The sequence below is a fragment of the Schistocerca serialis genome, chromosome 11 (genome assembly GCF_023864345.2).
Source record: "Schistocerca serialis cubense isolate TAMUIC-IGC-003099 chromosome 11, iqSchSeri2.2, whole genome shotgun sequence".
NCBI lineage: Eukaryota > Metazoa > Arthropoda > Insecta > Orthoptera > Acrididae > Schistocerca > Schistocerca serialis.
Window position 1 is genome coordinate 90,966,599 of NC_064648.1, and position 20,123 is coordinate 90,986,721.

At 37.1% G+C, this 20,123-nt stretch overlaps 1 protein-coding gene across 1 annotated transcript in view; it reads right to left on the bottom strand.

Moving 5' to 3' along the window:
- The window catches only part of LOC126426483 (uncharacterized), a 126,009-nt gene extending 106,440 nt beyond the window's left edge, over positions 1-19,569 (bottom strand). Inside the window, exons 1-2 of the mRNA XM_050088393.1 lie at positions 19,456-19,569; positions 8,930-8,952 (exon numbers count right to left, since the gene is read on the bottom strand). Coding sequence (XP_049944350.1) covers positions 8,930-8,952; positions 19,456-19,569 — 137 coding nt within the window. The remainder of the gene's footprint in view (positions 1-8,929; positions 8,953-19,455) is intronic.
- Between the last annotated feature and the right edge of the window lie 554 nt (positions 19,570-20,123).

Sequence of the window (20,123 nt, forward strand, 5' to 3'; positions counted from 1 at the left end):
TGAAGAGGCTGAATGTGTGAGCACGCACAGCCAACATGAAAATAAAAGGTTTGTTAATAACACTGAAAGAGGGATTTTACCTGAAATCGTGCTAATGACTACAGGTGACAGTTTACGTTTTGAATCTGGAGGGTTATTATTCTCAACAAAAATAAAATCTACAGGAAAACTTGTGAATCATTACTTAAGGTAGATATATAGACTTTGAGACAGTGGTAAACATACTCATTCTATTTTGGATTAAATTTTAAAAGGAACATAAAATTGGACTGCATTTCGTTGGTAGCCCTAGTTTTCAGTCCATGAATACAACAAATAATGTTTCACTTTGCAGATAAAGACTTTTTTGGCCGCTTCATGAGAAAATGTCGAGCAAAATTATATGTAATACCTTCTTTATATGTGACAGGCTTCTCTGTTTATCTTTCCTTTGTCCCCTTCGACCATGCTCTATTTAAGTTAGCTCAGACTCTGTAAGAGTGTAAAACGTTGCGTGCACGTTACTGCATAGTTCGGCCATCTGTTGGTAAAATTATGAAGCTTTATTGTACAAGCGTGGCGAAGCGAGTGTAGCCGCGGCGAACTGGGCAACTTCGCCAGGCTTCCGTACTTCATGAATGAACTACTTCATTTGAACGCTTCACGGCAATGAGTGAAATGAATGAAGTAGTTCACGGAAATGAACGAGTTCGACCCATCTCTACTGTGCATGCATTTCAACATCACCTCATTAGAGAAATTAAGAATATCATACGTAATGTTGAAAAGATAATCTACTTTAGTGATAGTGCAAGCAGCCAGTACAAAAATAAGAAAAACTTCATTAATATCTGCCAACACAAAAATGATTTTGGTTTACCAGCAGAGTGGAATTTCTTTGCCTCATCACATGGAAAGAATTCTTGCGATGGGATAGGCGGAACAACAAAAAGAGAAGTTACACGAGCTTCCTTTCAAAGACCTTACACAGAACAGTCCTGACTCCAAACGATTTGTTCAAATACTGTCAACAGAATATTACTGGGATTAGATATATATTTGTTTCTTCAACTGAAATTGGACAAATCAAAACAAAACTGACTGAGAGATTTGACTGTTGTTTACCATTGAAAGGAACAAGAAGCTATCACAGATATGTTCCCATAAGTGACAATCAAATAAGATGTTTTGTTACTTCCAAAGGCTCCAACTTTGATGATCATCAAACTTCAATACTTTTTACAAATGTATCATCTTTTACAAATAACAACTTTGTTGTTTGTATGTATGATGAGAAGTGGTGGCTTGGCAAAATTGAAGAGAAAAGTGAAGATAACAATGATGTTTTAGTGCATTTCTTTCACCCTTCTGGTCCAAGAACTGCCTTTCAACTTTCCAAAAATGACACTGCTTGGGTGCCTGCAAATAAAATAGTACAAAAGCTGACTCCACTGGAACTCACAACAGTGTCTGGTAGAACACACAACATAACTGATAAACTACGCAATGAAATATCATGTTTGTTTAAATCTCTAATGAAAATTGCAGCTGGCAAGTAGTTACAACTGAAGTTTTAAATCTGTATACATGAACAAACATTATAATGTGTATACTGTACGCAAGTGTAGTACAACAAACGTACTGTTAATTTTAAGAATTAGAACTCTTACTAATTGTTATCTGCCCATTGTTATTTAAAAGTGGAAATATTTGATCATTTGTTGTATGTAATGATTTAAACATCATTTGACGAATGTCACCTGTAATAATTTCAAGCCCTTGTTTGCTAACTTGGCACTGCAAGAGAATGTAGAAGGGTAGCGCTTTTACTGTAATCTGCTGCTCTATTACTCTCAATGTAGTTGAGTCTCAGTCATAATTTTTTTGTGAGATATTCCCATGAGAATAAAGAACATTCTGTAAAATTTTCACTCGTTTTCATTCAGTCCCTTTTTAGATATTGACCTGCAAAAATTGACGTTTGAAGGGTTTTGGCCAGTTTTGAAAAGCTCTAGAAAAAACAGGAGTGCATTCTCAGGACTGCAACTTTTACTGCAGGTAGTTATGTAAGTAAACAACACAGAGATAACATATTATTAGTGAGCCTCTCTTCCTTCATGAAAATTGAAGGCCTTAAAAAGTGAAGATTGATAAATTTTTTCAGCATCTTCACCGAAGGGTCATTCCACACCAAGTGGTCTAAAACTGAAAAAAGTTCCCACCATCATGGTCTCCAATTTTCGTCAAATTTTAACTGTAGCTTTAGTCAAGTGTTGAAGTAAGTTTCCCAAGATTTCAGGCCTCTAGCTGCAATAGCTGCTGATCTAGACCCCCTTGTCTGAAGTGTACTTAGTCCGTGTGCATGCAACATAAAAAAAATGTCATATTTGGAGTCTAATAAAATCGAAACTAATTCATAAGAATGGTTAGTAAGATGCGACCCTGTACAGTTTTTTTTGCTGATTCCAACGAAATTATGTATAACATTACTCATGCAAACCCCGGTCAAATAACTCGACTCAAAGTATACTTCAAAATTTGTCGTGACACAACGCGACAAATTTTGACCAATATTAAGACTGCAATGATTTCCTTGCAGTTGAAGATATGGACTTGAACTTTTGGCCAAGCTTCATGCTTGTGCTAGACATAATGCAGCCGGATTTGCAATGATCCAGGCCATATGGTCGCCCTGCAGTATCTCTTCAAATTAGGCAGTGTCAGCACAAACGGTAAAATTTACCAAAGTTTCAAGCCAATTACTAAAAAATAGTTGGCCTGAATCTGCTTGTGAATAGTATCACCTAAAAGAGAAACTCTTGCTCTACAAGACTGACATTTGTTTTTTTTGCAACGCGACCATTAAGTACTCATTAACTCACATCAAAGTTGTTATATTTTGTATGCGCGATGCACTAATTTTTCTTCATTTCTAGGAATTTGAATCTTAATAGTCGCTTAGAATTACTGATATAATTGGATATTTCATTCGTGTTTTATTCAGTGATTGGCCAGTGAGAGATGTCAGAAGTTAATGAAGAAGAAGAATCGTTGGCCCCCTGTTCAATTGGAAAAGATGCTGCTGCATCGAAGTGCCATGTTATCTTCTATGCTAAGAAGACTGGATTCAAAGCGTTTAGTGATTTCACAGAATGTGACCAGAAATTGCTTGTTTCGCGTTCAGAAGCCAAACTTGACGAAAATTCCATCATTTGCTTCCACCATGAAGCCCTCTTCCTACATGAATATCAAGCGATGCAAAAGAAATGTTGCAATCCATTCAAGAAGAGGAATCACAATGTAAAAGCTGGACTTAGACTGCTTGATAATGAAACAGCTGCCAAACTTTGCCTGTTAAAGAAAAAAGAAGTGATTGATATAAAACCTGGTCAGAAGCTTTGCCCTCGCTGCATGTCGGCACTGAACCAAAAGCTAGAAGATTCATCATCACTATCAACCCAATCTGAACAAGATTTCACAACGGATGAAACTGAACCAGCCATCAACAAAAGTTTATCATTTATTGGTGCTTCACCATTGAAAAGAAGACAACTAAGTAAAAGAGATAAGCAAAGCTATGCAAAAAGAAAGATCTTGGATGCACAAAGTTTAATTGGGAATCAAATTGCTGCTGCTGTAGGAATCAATTACGATGAACAGCCAAGTTCAAGTAAAAGTCGCCCATGCAATAATTGTGCAGATCTTGATAATCTTATAGAAGAGTTGAAAGAAAAATGTAAAGTGTCAAATCGTAGGACAAAAGTTCAAATATTGACCTTGGTTCCAAGAAGCTGGACAATTAAAGATACGACAACAGCATTTAATGTATCAGAAAGAATGGTAAAGCAAGCGAGAAAACTGAAGAATGAGCAAGGTGTTCTAGCTTTTCCAGCAAATCGGCAAGGAAGGAAGCTTTCAGATGAAGTTGTTCAGAAAGTACATGACTTTTTTCAAGATGACGAATTCAGCAGACTTTGTCCAGGGAAGAAAGACTGTGTGCCTGTGAGAATTTCAGGAACAAAGGTGTACAAGCAAAAGCGGTTGTTGCTTTGCAATTTGAAGGAAATGTACGTGTCTTATCAGAAGCAAAATGGACCAGAAATTGGCTTCTCAAAGTTTTGCGAGCTTAGACCAAAATGGTGTGTTACAGTTGGCTCTGCTGGAATGCACTCAGTTTGTGTCTGTACAATACACCAAAATGTCAAGCTTATGCTCACTGGTGCATCAATCAATGAAGACTACAAGGAAATTCTTAGCAAAGCTGTTTGCAGCTTGGAAAACAAGGATTGTATGCTTCATCGTTGTGAAAACTGCCCTGGTCCAGAAGGTGTAGAAGCAGTTATTGCAACATATTTTGAAGATAATGACCCTGAAGAACTGATTGAGTACAAACAATGGATTCATACCGACAGGGATACTTTAGAAACAAAGCAGCTTTCAACAGAAGAGTATGTTGAAGATATTGCAGCAAAAATTTGGAACCTGTCTTGTCATCACTACATTGCCAAGCATCAAAGCCAGCACCTGAAAGCTCTCAAAACTGATTTGAAAGAAGGCGAATTCATAATACTAATGGATTTTGCTGAAAACTATTCATTTATTGTTCAAGATGCAGTGCAAGGCTTTCACTGGGAAAACAGTCAAGCAACAGTTCGTCCATTTGTAGTCTACTACTGTGAAAACGAAGAGGTGCAATGTGTGAATCTTTGTGTTATTAGTGACTGCCTTCGACACGATACGATTACTGTCCATGTTTACATTGGAAAAGTAATCAATTACCTGAAGATGCAATTTTCCAAAATAAGCCACATCCACTACTTCAGTGATGGTTCAGCTGCACAATATAAGAATTTCAAGAATTTTCTCAACTTATGCTATCACAAAGAAGATTTTGAAATAACAGCAGAATGGAATTTCTTTGGAACAAGCCATGGAAAGTCGCCTTGTGATGGCATTGGAGGCACAACAAAACGGTTGGCAGCAAGAGCAAGTTTGCAACGTCCATATGAAAACCAGATTCTAACACCCAAAGATCTTTTCAACTTCTGCAATGATAATATCAATGGAATCAAATTCTTTTTCATCAGCAAAGAGGAAGTTGAAGAAGAAAAAGCTTCTCAAGAAGAAAGATTCCTGCAAGGGCACACTCTAGCTGGCACAAGAGAAAACCACCATTTTTTGCCCATTGATATGACGACAATTAAGGTCAGTAGAGTTTCTAATGATGCGACATCTTTTTTGGCCAAAATTAGTGCTGCTGAAGTAGTAGTTCAAGTCATGGATCTTCAGCCTGGGCAGTATGTTGCTTGCATTTATGAAAAGAAATGGTGGATTGGAAACATCGTTGAAATCTCAGTCGAACAGAAAGATGCTTTCATAAGCTTTATGCATCCTCATGGTCCTGCAAGTTCATTTTATTGGCCCTTAAGACGTGATACTTGCTGGATTCCAGAACAACTTATCATTGGTGTTATTCCAGCTCCATCAGTGACATCATCTGGTCGGCAATACAGTTTTCCTGAAAGCATTCTCTTGCAAATCAACGATGCTTCCAGAATGATGAAGTAACTGAGGAAGACAGGCTTGGGAACCTGCATAAAGAAACCCACAATCAGGCTTGGGATCCTGTGGTAAAGACACCCTGTAATCAGGCTTGGGAACCTGCAGTAAAGATACCCACCCGTGGCTGTTACTGCATGGCTATCGGGCGTGGCCCCTATGGCGATGGGGATGCTGGTTTTATTGTGATAACCAGTAATGGCTCAGCCATCATGGACCAACGCAGGGCACTGCGCACACAAAATATAAGATACTTTGACCTGAGTAAATAAGCACTTAATGGAAGCGTTGCAAAAGAAAAATATATCCATCTCGTAGAGCAAGAGTTTCTCTTTCAGATGATACTATTCACAATTAAATCCAGGCTGACTATTTTGTAGTAATGGGCTTTGAACTTTGGTAAATAAAGCCATTTGCGCTGACACTGCCAAATTTGAAGAGATTTTGCAAGGCGACTATAAAGCCTGGGTAGTTGGAAATCCAGCTGTATTATGTCCAGCACAAAGATAAGACTTGGTAAAAAGTTCAAGTCCATATCTTTATCTGCAAGGAAATTATTGCAGTCTGAATATTGGTCAAAATTTGTCGCATTAAGTCACGACAGAATTAGGGGTACACTTTGAGTCGACTTGTTTGACCGGATTTTGCATCAGTAATCTTATAATTAATTTCGTTTGAATCAGCACAAAAAACTGTACAGGGTCTCATCTTACTAACCATTCTTATGAATTGGTTTCAATTTTATGAGACCCCAAAAATGGCATTTTGTCTGATGTCGCGCGCATGCGAACTTACTACCCTTCAGACAAGGGGGTGTAGATCAGCAAGTATTGCAGCTAGAGGCTTGAAATCTTGAGAAACTTAATTTAGCACTTGACTAGTGCTACAGATAAAATTTGAAGAAAATTGGAGACATGATGGTGGGAAGGTTTAGACCACTTGGCATGGAATGACCCAGAAAGAGTTTGAGTGACTCTCTTGCATGATAGAAAAATTAAAAAAAATTATGCCTGAAGTTCATTTCATGCCAAGCACACTGGTTTTTGAATTATTCTGATATCTTTTAAAATAACTTGGCAATTAAACTTTCCGCAAACGTCGATTTCCACTAAAATTTTCCCAAACGCCATTGTAAAAATGGCTGCCAGAAAAAAACTATGACTTATAAAAATTTTTAAAACAGTGGTCTGTGAATGTCTGTCTATAGGGAAGTCATGATAAAAAATCAAGAAAATCAAAAATGTTGAGCAACATCACCTGGGTGATCAGTGACTCTTGGAGTCAAAGTTGACATCACAGAAAATGATTTAGCACTACCAGTCACACACCTGTCCATAAAATTAATAGCTACGACTCATCTAATTTTTAACAAGTTTCTTTGCTTCCTAAAATGACATGGAATAGTCCATTACAACACTATTACTATATTTAACTTGTAAATGTCACATACCATGCAGTGAAGAGCCTTAACGTTTGGCTTCGGAAAAACAGTGAAAATTGCTCTCGCGTCATGAATCGCTTCACAACTTACTTTCCCACAAAGAGCAACTTAGTGATGCTGATCTAGTAAAATACATTGTTGTCAAATAATGCGAAAAATTTTCCATATGCATACCAAAGTGAAGGGTTTTATTTACTTTATAGTTTAACAGAACTTAGGTAAGTGTCAGTGACTGAAATACTGTGAATGGCTGCCATTTCTTTCTTAGCAAGTATTATCACATTAACGTCCCAATGCTGTAAAACTAAATAAAAGCAAACAGTGTCTCTAAATAGAGTAAGCATCTTTCAAAACTGATGCATGCACAAGATCAGAAGAATATACATATAGTAACATGACTAGAAAATGCAATCTACAGAACATGAAGACCATTTTCTTCACACACACACACACACACACACACACACACACACACACACACACACACACACAGGTATCACAATATGCAACTGGAAATCACATTTCACCTGTGACCTTCACTGGATGATGTGTGTGCTTCACAGAGAAAACACTAATATTAGCCAGAAATGTACAGCACAAAGCGTGGGCCGCGGCAGATTGAAGCTGTCAACCCCTCGAACATAATGCATGCCAAAGCAGATTCCAAGCACTGTCCAAATAGGAAACAGTGAACTTTGAATGCAGTTGGCTTGTAAGAACATGGTATTCAGCAAATTTTATCCCTAGTGGGTGCTGTTTAACTCAGTGACTGTTCCTTTATAGGGAGTAGAAAAATTCCCCCTACCAGTCGCAATAAAAGATTATTTATTCATCACACGACCGGTTTCGGGCTTGTGCCCATCCTCAGGTGTTTATACATTCATGTACATGTTTATACTGCTGGAGATAAATAAAGACGAAGCATCCTTATCACTTTACCAATCAAACCAAAACTGTCACATTTCAACCTAACCTGGACCTCTGGCTACACTACAGACCAGTCTGTAAAAACTATTATAGACACATACTAAATATTGCCAGTTTTATTCTTTTCTGCACATATGTCGTCACAGGGCACATCACCATTATGTTACAGGATGAAGTCAAAAATGAGATGTTGGTAAATTCAACCGAGTCTAGATTGGTGTTGCTTATATAATGTATTATTCCTAATTTAACCTTGCAGTTAACATTATGTATCAGCAACAGAAACTAAATTTAGAGAGAATGCTGGCTATGATGAATGCGATCAAAATTTACAAATGTCTCAACATATGACAAAGCAGGGCTCTCATGCTGTCAATGATGTGTGTCAAATAGGAAGCAACTACTAACAGCTTGCAGATCCTGGGCTACACTACACATGAATCTGCTACAACTATTTAATAATGACATCTGCAGCCTTTACCACAATAAAATGCGATTATCTATATATAACAAGTGTGAAACAGTAGGTCTATCTTAGGCATGTACTCACTTTTATAATGGAGAAAGTTCGCTCACTAACACTCATCCTTTAAATTGTAAAGTTGTGGTTTTTTTTACACAACACAGCCTTTAAAAATTGAAACTCTTAAAACTCGTCTTATCTGATGCTCTCAAATCTAATTAAAGCCAGGTTTCTGCAGTCATCCACTACCTGTCAGTGTGGTGGCACACACATGCTGATACATTTAAAACGACTGTACGTCTCGTTAAACAATTTCTGTTTCATTGTAGGGTAGATAACAGTTCTCAGATAGTAGGCCCTAACTCCACCCTATGTCAGCGTATTCAGGAACATACAAAATTGCATCACAGATGAAATAAATGTACCAGAAGGGCATAATGAATTCACTGGAAAGCATCAGACCAGAGTACAGTTCGACATGCATTCGCAGACTGTGAGAACCTAAATGTTGTACAACAATCGCGAAGAAAGAAAATTACAAAAAAGTTCACATGAAATACCTCGATCGGTGTCCGTTCTGCGTCTACCAAAGGAGATCTCGGATCAATAAGTGTCATCCTGTCTGGTGTACCACTGCTTGGCAATACCGCGTCGTGTTTACTCTCATTCGAGATAACCTCTTCAAATAATTCCTTAAGACCGGTGGAAGGACAATTTCCCATCTTCCTTCTAGCCCTCTTCCACTAGTAAGGGAACTTATTTCGCAATTTCCGCTTAATGTTGTTACCAATGTAGAGTAACTATCAACGTAAAAGTGTCCGATCACTCAAACATGCGAGTCTCCTGAAACAACAGAGTAACAAGGAAATGAAATGCGCCGCTGCCATCGCTATCATGCAAAAACTCTTCACGGTTACACTAAAGTCACTATAAACTTACCAGATACATCCTTCTATTTGAAACATTCGTTCTCGTAGTCATAAACAGAATATAGATTTCACACCACATTAGAGAAGACGAGTCTCCTTTCTTTAGGCTACTATCCGACAAACACAATTCAACAACTAAACTAAATACAATTCAAAATAAACAATCTAAATCTCTTATAACCGTCAAAGTTTCAAATTGAACGCCAGAAGTCAAAATTCAACAACCAAAGATGGTTAACAACACAAACAGCAATACCAACACTGACAAGAACAACAGAAGACAAAGAAGCATTTTTCAGAATAAAATAATTTGTATTTATCGTTTTAAGAAAAATTAGGTGTAATTTGTGAACGACAACTGCTAACACGTAATAATAACTGAAAATTTCAATTTAAAAGCGTCCGCATGCTAAAATATAAACTACGAAGCATTTAGCAAATTTGCTGGGACGTTACTAGCAATATATTTGAAACCGGTGGACAGAGCCTGACATCTAGATGCCCCAAGACATTAGAAACCTACAGTCTAAATAAATATTCATTATTGTTCTTTTCCTATAGTGTGAACGCAACAATTGGTTCTGATAGTAATTGACTCAGTGCTTCTGTGAATAACACATTCTCAGGAAGACAATTTCATACGGTTTCCTGCTCTTAAATGTGCATTTGACCCAGTAATGCGCGACGTTTGACCTTGTCAATGAATTTTTTCTTGTTATACATTTCGCACAACCAAGAAGAGAAGTACGTGATATAAAAAAGGCTAATCCAGATTTACCACATCTGGATCGATAGCTGATGAAGTCAGAACTCCAAAAGCAGTTCTTGTTTGCTTACTGATACTGATTCTTATTCGTTAAAATTTCAAGGTTCACAACTTAAGAACGGTTCCTTTGCTATTCCATAAATGTAAGCTGTGAGGAAATGGGGAAATATATGAGCAGGGCATACTTTCATTCCAAGTGGATGTCGACAAAATAAAAAATTCTTAAAATTACGAAGGCTCAGAACTGAATTGAAAGAATATACTCAATGCTGAGCAGCTTCATTTTCAGATCAACAATGTGCGGTCTACATGTTTTCAGGACATTTACATTGCACGTAGCCCTAATTGCTATATTCTGCATCATATATATATATATATATATATATATATATATATATATATATATATATATATATATAATTTTGTATGTTCCTGAATACGCTGACATGGGGTGGAGTTAGGGCCTACTATCTGAGAACTGTTATCTACCCTACAATGAAACATTTTTGGGACTGAGTTCCGATAGAGTAGTCCATATGAAAGTAGGTTAGTGAATGGAAGAAGGCATACCATGTCTGAATCACTGTTGATTTGCTTGCACTTTCGGTTGGTACATGGAGAATATAAAAAGCTTTTGAAAACGTTGTTTCAAGAGCTTTCACATTACAGTCCCTTTCAGTTTCAGTAATATATTGTCAAGAAATGGTAGCCCGTATTGAGCAAATTCTTGTAGAAGTGGAGATGAGTCAAAATTCATAAAGTGAGTATTTTTCTTTATTATTATCTTATTGTTTTGAAACGATATAGTGACCAAACATATTGTAGCACCTACTGCTGACTTTGTAACCCTTTTGCCCACAGATGTTACTTAATAAAGTGCTGGTGTCACCTGTAAACATTTTTTTTGTTTTGTTTTTGCTTTATTAAAGTCATTTGCATCGTCAATGGTACTCCATCCTTAACTGGCGATTTATGGACAGAGGGTTGCCAGCTGGTGTGGCCGAGCGGTTCAAGGCGCTTCGGTTCGTAACCGCGCGACCGCTACGGTCGCAGGTTCGAATCCCACCTCGGGCACGGATGTCTGTGATGTCCTTAGTTTAGTTAGGTTTAAGTTCTAGATGTAAAGTCCCATAGTGCTCAGAGCAAGGGAGGGCTAATTTGTGAGTAAGAAAGTCATGGTCAAAGGTTTTTGACATGTCTAAAAAAATAACAGTAGCATTTCCCATGTCATCCAGTTGTTTAAAGATTCCTAAATACTCGTACCTAGCTCTTAATATAAACTTGGCTTTGGTCTGTTCATGCTGATTTGGCGACAGACTTGAATTTTTAGTAATGTAATTTTGAAGCCCATTATAGCGAACTTTTTCAAATATTTTGGAGGAACCAATGAGTTGGTTTCCTGGACGATATTTTTTTATGTTTTCAGGTCCTCTCCTTTCGAATTAATGACTTTAGTTATTTTCAAGCTGATAAGGATACATTTACTATGTATATTAAAAACGACAGTGAAACTACATCAAACGAACTTGAACCTCAAGTACAATAAAGTATGCTCATCCAACAACATCATTCTCAATTATATTGAAATTAAAGTAAACAACATGTCACCTGCAGCAGAGCATGCTAAACAAACAGCTGAAAGAGGTTGGCTGAAATATAAAATTTGCTCCCTATACTCAAAAACACTAGAACTGAATGTCACCTTATACAAATTACACTTAGAATTAACGAACCAAATCTCCAGGTCCTCAGTAATGCATGACATAAAAGAAAGAATAAATCACCCCTCACAGTCAATAAAGTAAAAGAAACGGCAGAAACAAGAACAGAAATTAAATAAACTCATGACAAAAACTGTTCTAAAACCAAGACACACACACAACACACATCCCATTAGTTTTACTGACATAACACTCACAAAAGGCGAACAACAGGTACTTGAGAAAGGTCCCAAATACAATTTGAACACCCACACAACACATAAGACTATAGAAAATCTTATTACTGAGACTGAATACATCATAGGACAACATGAAAAAAACTAATACACCAGACTTCAACCCAGGCCTAACAAGAGAATTAGTGACAGAGGAAATGAAACTAATCATCAGAAAAAACAAACCATCCATAAACACAAATAAAAAAAACATCTGATAAGAAAACCATAAAAAGTGTACACAGAAAACTAAAGCAACACAATGCTCTCATCACTAAGGCAGACAAAGCGAATGCTCTAGTCTTAATAACAGAGGGAGAATACATTAAGAAAACAAAAACATTTCTGGCACGGGATGAAATAACTAAGTTAACCAATGACCCAACACAAAGATACCAAAGAAACATAAAGACTCTCTTAAAAAACATCACACAAACCTTGACACAGAACCAGACAGAAAGAATGACACAAAATAACCCTAACTCTTAACATGCCTGCCAAAGGTCAGCAAACCTTTCATCCCAGTCATGCCAGTGGTGGACTTCAAAAAAGGCCCATCTTACTTATTAGGGAGACACATGCACACATTCCTACAGAAAACATACGCGTACACAAATATCACAGAAGACACAAAAGAGAAAATTAAGAATGGAAACATCCCCCCCCCCCCAACAGCAAAACTGGTATCTTTTGACGTTACATTCCTGTGCACAAACATACCCACAGAAGAAACTACAAATATCACAGAACAACTGCTAAAATGCAAGAAATTCCCAGACATACAAATAAATGAAATATCATCCATTCTTAGGCTAATCACAGAACAAAACTAATTCACTTTCGACAACAACTTCTATTTGCAACAAGTGGGGCTACCCATGGGGTTACCCATCAGTGGAACCTTAGTCAACATTTTCTTGGACCATATAGAAAACACAATATTCAATTACTTTGTAAAACAAGGAGGGTACAAAATAATCTACTGGTACTGATATTTGGATGACATAATCTGTCTTGTAGATGAAACACATAACAGGATAGAAGAGCTGCACAGTAACATCAACACAGTACACCCACAAATCCACTTCATAATGGAAATAGAAAGAGACAAGAAACTAAATTTCTTGGATCTTACAATCACAAGAAACAACCACCAACATGAATTCTCCATCTACAGAAAATCTACATCCACAAGCAGTGTTATCCACATTTCATCCAACTACCACAAATATGCCAGTTTCAAACACATGCTCCACAGGATAAACAGAACACCTCTTAAATCAGAAAACTACACATAGGAACTAAATAGTATGAAATAAATTGCTGTTGAAAACGACAACAAAACAGACATCACAAACAAACTCAACAACAAGGTAAAAATTAAACATGCAGTACACACAGACAACACAGCAGAGCACACTGCATCAGGAAAAACAGACAGATGGTACACACTTACATACAATAATAAAATATCACATAGAATAGGAAACACATTGAAAAAGCAAGGGATTCCAATAACATTCAGAACAAACAAACAGATTAGCAAAGGCTAAGACCAGTCAGAAAAACCTCAGACAAATTCAGCAATGCTGGAATATATCAACTCACATGCAACTGCTGTCAGTCGCAATACATAGGACAAACAGACAGGAACTTCCAAACGAGGTATACAAAGCACATGAGAGCACTGAAGAGTGACAGCACACATTCAACTTTTGCAGAACATCCAATGAACAGAAACCATAACCACATAATATCGAAAACGATCAACACATCCTGAAAAAGAGCAACAGTGTATACCGACAACTAACAATACAAGAAAATAACCAAATACAAAAGGCTATAGTCGAAGGGAAAAATGTAATAAACGAAACCACAACACTTTGCAACAACACACTCTTTACCACTCTGAGAGAACTGACCAAGGACACAGAACAGAAAGCACACACACGCAAAAGAACCACATCTCTATCACACACAGACATAAATAAGGAACAGAAGTCGTCATAATTCCCGCTATATTTTTCACAGCCTTCTCGCAACACGCGATGCACCTCTCACGACACTAGCGAACAGCAAGATGGTGTAATGTTCTTGATCACACACAAAGTGCGAAAGTTTTGTAGTCCTGTCTTCTTCGGTTGCGTGTAATATTACGATATATTGATAATTTTTACTTTATGGACCGTCTGACTACAACAGAATGAAACACAATTTTCGTGTCATTCGTGTTTCGCCTTTATTTTCTGCAAGGCATCTTCAGTGGGCTGGAATATGTACATATTTTTGCTATTTAGTTTACATTTTGGTCAATGTATCTCTAGGTGATAAATAGTTCTGGTTTCTGCTATTATGTAGTAATATTTTGAACTGTACTTACAGGTTGCATGGACGACTTTCTACATATAATGCTCCTGCCACATTTTTGGAGTTGTCCCTCTCCTGATAAATGCGAATGTGGGGAAAAAACCGCAAACGAACGTGAGTACACGAATAACTAAGTAACAGCCCAGTACCCACCAAAAAAACCGGATTCCACAACACTATCGCAACCCCAAGATTATATTGCCGACATACGAAGTTCACTTTTAGTATTTTGTTTACTAACCATCGGAAAGTTTTCTTTTTTCTTTCTTGACTAGTCTGTGCCAGTTCCTCTTCTAACAACCTTCAGGACAGTTGTCTTGTTTTTTGCACTTCAAAGATAGTTATCATTATTATGTCTTATGAGTACTTTTATTACCATGCTAAATATTTAGTTGAATTTTTTCCTATAGCTTCTAAATTTTGATGGAAGAGATCAGAAATATTTCTTTCTATTGGAAACTGTAATGCCTTACGTTATTTAACATTTGTTCCTAACTATCGCTGGCTGGAGTGCCCGAACAGTTCTAGGCACTACAGTCTGGAACTGCGCGTCCGCTACAGTCGCAGGTTCGAATCCTGCCTCAGGCATGGATGTGTGTGATGTCCTTAGGTTAGTTAGGTTTAAGTAGGTGTAAGTTCTAGGGGACTGATGACCTCAGCAGTTAAGTCCCATAGTACTCAGAGTCATTTGAAACATTTGAACCTAACTATCTTAACCCTCTTTCTTACTGGAAATGCTACGTGAAAATATGGTTCAAATGGCTCTGAGCACTATGGGACTCAACATCTGAGGTCATAAGTCCCCTAGAACTTAGAACTACTTAAACCTAACCTAAGGACATCACACACATCCATGCCCGAGGCAGGATTCGAACCTGCGACGTAGCAGTCACGCGGTTCTGGACTGAAGTGCCTAGAACCGCACGCCCACCGTGGCCGGCATGAAAATATGCAATTACGCATTGTGGAAACTGTGGAATGTGCTATTTACTTCAGTTTTACTGTTTCACTTTATATTGTAAAATTTAATACTGTACTGTTGTCATCATTGAACTCTCTCTGCTCAATTATCTTAGCTTTTGTTCTCAACTGTGTCAGTGTTTAGTTCAGTTGCCAGATATGAGCTTCATGGTCACCAAAGCTCACATTTATAATCTTGCTGTTACACTTAAGATTACATGTATAAATACTGTAAACAAAAATCTCAAAGTTATTGACGAATGTACTCCAGATTTTCACATGATCTTCTAACAATCATTATAGACTATACATTTTATTTAACAACAATATACAAGTTTTTTGTTGTAACCGACAGTGACAAAGAAGTTGCTGTGCTGTGAAAATGTACTTTTTCGTTTTCTTTCTCACAGTCAGCTTTAAATATAACGGTAAGGCATTTATAAGATTGATATCTGCATGCTTAGTAATGGATGTTTCACACAAGACCAGGTCAGGCTAAGCACACAGATTTAGGCATGAGATTTTGCAATGGCCAGTGGCCAGTGGCAGCCACATGGAGCCAGTGTGTTAAACTATTAAACAAATTGTTTCTTGTATGTATGTTGTTCCTCTGTATATATATTTTAAACAAAAATTCTATACACAACATTTTACTGTTTTTGTTTTCAACGTTGCAGTCACTTTTAACAATGACAGCAGGACATTTAAACAATAGCATAGTTTTTTTACCCTATCATGAACTGGTAGTTCAGAAAATCAGTTCATACCACGTATTATATTCATTAGTTCTGCAATTGTATTATGTATAAAAATTTAGAAACGTTAAAAACAAAAACCGAAAATAAAAGTCTGTTTCATTCATAGTCTACATCATTTACTCTAATTTCGAGTTCCATACCTTCATAGTAGACACAGCCGCAATGAGGAGCTGAAACACACATCCTCAAACAATCTCCAGTGATTCCTCAGATTAATACCTATGAGGCCTGTTCGAAAATTCCGGAAAATTCGTAGTTTTGCCCCAACGGTGTGTGGCAGCGAAAAGCGACTGGCATCATTGCACATCCCAGTGTTTAATGTGTAACTCTTGTAAGTTTAATTGTTGTATGTCTGTTAGTTATTGTTCAGTGCTGTATTGAGTAGAGCATTGTGTCACACACTTTGCAAATTTCGAGATGGGATAGTTAGAGAAGCAACACGTCTGCATTCAATTTTGCTTCAGGTGTTCTCGATGTTACGAATGTTTCATATGGTATACAAATGTCCAGACAGAAGTTAAAGGTGACTCTCACTCAGGACGCCCTTCGATGTCTACCGACGATGCTGATGTCAGAAACTTCAATGAAATTGTGCCAGTCGAAGACCGACTGTCAGAGAGACTGCAGAAGAATGTAACATTTCAGTTGGATCATGTCATGAAATCCTGACACAATATCTTAGAAAGTATCATGTTACCATCAAGTTCGTCCCACGGCTCATGAGTCAAGACCAGAAAGACCTTCGCCTCACAGTCTGTGTAGCGCTTCTGGATCGCGCAAATGGGAATGAGAAGTTCCTTAAAAGAATCATAGCTGGTGATGAGACATGAGTGTACGGTTATGCTGTTGAGACTAAGGTTCAATCTTTTGGGTTGGAGAAGGTGCTCCAGGCCCAAAAAGAGCTCGTCAGGCTGGATCTAATGTCAAAGCCATATCAAAGCCAAACTGGTTATGTTGTTAACACAGGAAGAGAATCAGGCGTGCCACCCCAGAAAAATTTGGGCCTTACCACCGTGGAGACCCTTGCACGCAATATTGCTGGTACAGCTAGAAATGTGACCATAGATACTTATTTTACAAGTGTACCATTGGCAGAACATCTGCTGTGTAAAAACCTGATTGTTATGGGAACAATGAGGATGAATAAAAGAGAAATTGCAAAAGATATGAAGCCAAATTGGAGCAGAGCAGTAAATTCAAGTCTATTTGCATTTACAAAAGAAATGAAGTTGGTTAGTTTTTCACCAAAGAAAAACTCGTGTGTGGTCCTCCTACACTCCATGCATCATGTTAAATCTATAGATGAACAGTATCCAAACCTGAAGCCTGAGATTGTGAAATTTTTTAACCAAACAAAGGATGGTGTGGATGTTATGGATCAATAGTGCGTGATTATACATGCAAAAGACAGACTAAATGGTGGCCAATGGCTCTCTGTTGCAACATAAGGGATGTACATACTCAAAATGCCTTTATTCATTACAAAACACAACATCCCATGTATCACAAAGGGGTTTTGCACAAGAGGACACTTGATCAAGGATCTTTCAGTTGAGATGATCCAACAGTTTATGACCATAAGATCGCCTAATCCCCTTCTACAGTAATCTGTATACGGCAATATGGAAAAGTTCATTACTATTCCTAAAACACAAAACAGCAGCAGTAATAACAACAGTACACTGAGTCATCAGAAGAGACAGCGTTCATTGTGTCCTGTTTCGAAGGACAGGAAAACAAAGACAGTGTTCTGTAAATGCACAAAACGTATGTCACGACTGTAGCACTGTGGTGCTTAACAATTGTAAAAATTAATGTCATTCTTGTTTTCTTATTGATTTATTCTTCGTGAATATTATAACCGCCAATCTGAGAACAGTTTGTGATAATGCTGGTGGCTTATGTTTCAGTAAAAGTGTTATTAATGATCACAGTTGCCTTATACTATACTGATAAACTTTAAAACAAAATATTTCTCCATTTCAATAGCCACAAAATACTTTTTGCATTTAAATTCTCGAATTAGATATAACGGATCCATTGGACCCAGGGTATGTATATGTGCAGAAAATATAGGTAATGCACAGAAGTCTTAAATGACTTAATTGACATTGTAGATAACTTGGAAAACTTCACCAGAAAGAACAATAATACTCCAGTAACAGTCTAATTACTATTCATAACAAATTATTTGAAAAAAAATTGTATTTTTTTTTTATAAGACTGAAAGTAGCAACATTAATTTTTATGTGAGCAAGAGAATTTAATAGGTGTCCAAAAGAAGCATTACAGATACTCGCCAGATGGTATTATTTTTTGTAGTATTTTATTTTCAATACCACGACACATTTACGAGTTTATAAGGAGCACTAATTGTCTTGCACTACCCCATCCTAATACACTTCATGAGATATGTGTGCATTTTCAAACACCCTCAGCAGGTGAGCAGCTAGGGGGCAATTAACTGTTGTATACAAAACAGAAGTTGTGAATCAGTTCATGTTGTTTCACTGATTAGTTTGTGTTGTTAGTGACATAAATTCAATTAAGAGACGGGCCACATCATTCTTTGCTTCACATTCTGAACTGTCAATTGGTTACAGTCTCCTGCATAATGACAGACAACCCCTTTTTTAGTTTAACATTGCGTTAACATATTAAAATGTGTCACATACAACTGGATCAAGAAAGACGATCCAGATCAGACAATAAAGTACCCACAGTTTGAAATTGTTTCAGAAAGTATGCAACTGCTTATGGCGAAAATCTCTGCAGTTAAAAAGCATATGATGTGGAGTGTACACAGATAACAAATTTTAGCCAACAAACTTAATTTAAAGTCTCTTTATAAAAGGAACCTGGAGTGTCAAAATTTCATACTTGTGCTTAATATTTTCAATGAGAGGACTATTCAAGGTTTGTGAACCTTGGGGGAACATCATCTTACTGAAAGTTTTGAGAGCACTATTAAATCCATCAAAATTAATTTGTACATGGTGGAACATTTTAAATATTAGCTGACCTGGTAGAGATATCCATTACAAGGATGCACTGCAGAAACTACTTTCCAGCGCAGTATCAGATATTTCGAAAGATTTTTGTCATGGTTAGATGTATGAAAACGGTGTCCTGATCGCACATTTGAATTATCCAGTGATACTAATTTGCAAATATCTCGTACCACTAATGCTATTCTAGAAATGACCAAGTACTGCATTGAGGACTCGAATTTTACATGTCTTTTGCCAGGAATGATTTAAACAGATGCTGCAGAAAAAAGATATGGAACATATCTAACATTTGCTGTATGTCACTATTTGGTATCTCTGGGATAGGTATTTGAAATTGAATCCAAGCTAAGAATACAGACCCTGCTACCCTTGAAAATTCCATCATCTGTTCTTGGAGAAGTTGGAAGAGATTTAGATTCCTTGGAAGCCAACTGTGTAGACGATGTCACCTTGCCACCACCATGACCAGACATTGATGGTGTAACGGATTTCAGTGAGGATCAAATTCAGTCTGTTCAGGAATACTTGCCATCTTTTACACATACTTGTCAGGGTACTGTGCCAATGATATCCTTAAGAATCTTAAATGCGATATATGTAATACATATTTAAAGCGAGATAAAATATTATCAGGAATAGAAAACGATGAAGGACAACAAGGTTATTAACGTTGTTATTTCTGCTTATTTGGTCTCTGGAGAACATCATCACAGCTGCATTAGATGCTCTACCCAGAGACATTTACTTTTTAAAATTATTTGTTGATGTAAGTAAACAAGAAGACTTCTTCCTAAGGGAGTTTTCTTATAGTCACGTATATCACACAGACAACAGAATTCTTCAGTGGGTAGCATACTAAAGCTGTAACTACAGTAGTTTGTAAACATGGGTGGATATGGTTATGGAAATATATAAATTTATGCTTTGGCTAGTGTAAATTGTAATGGATGTAAAATAAGGTTAAGTATATTCATATATTTGTAATAATTCAATAATTGAATAAATTTTTCAAACTAATTTTGTTTCG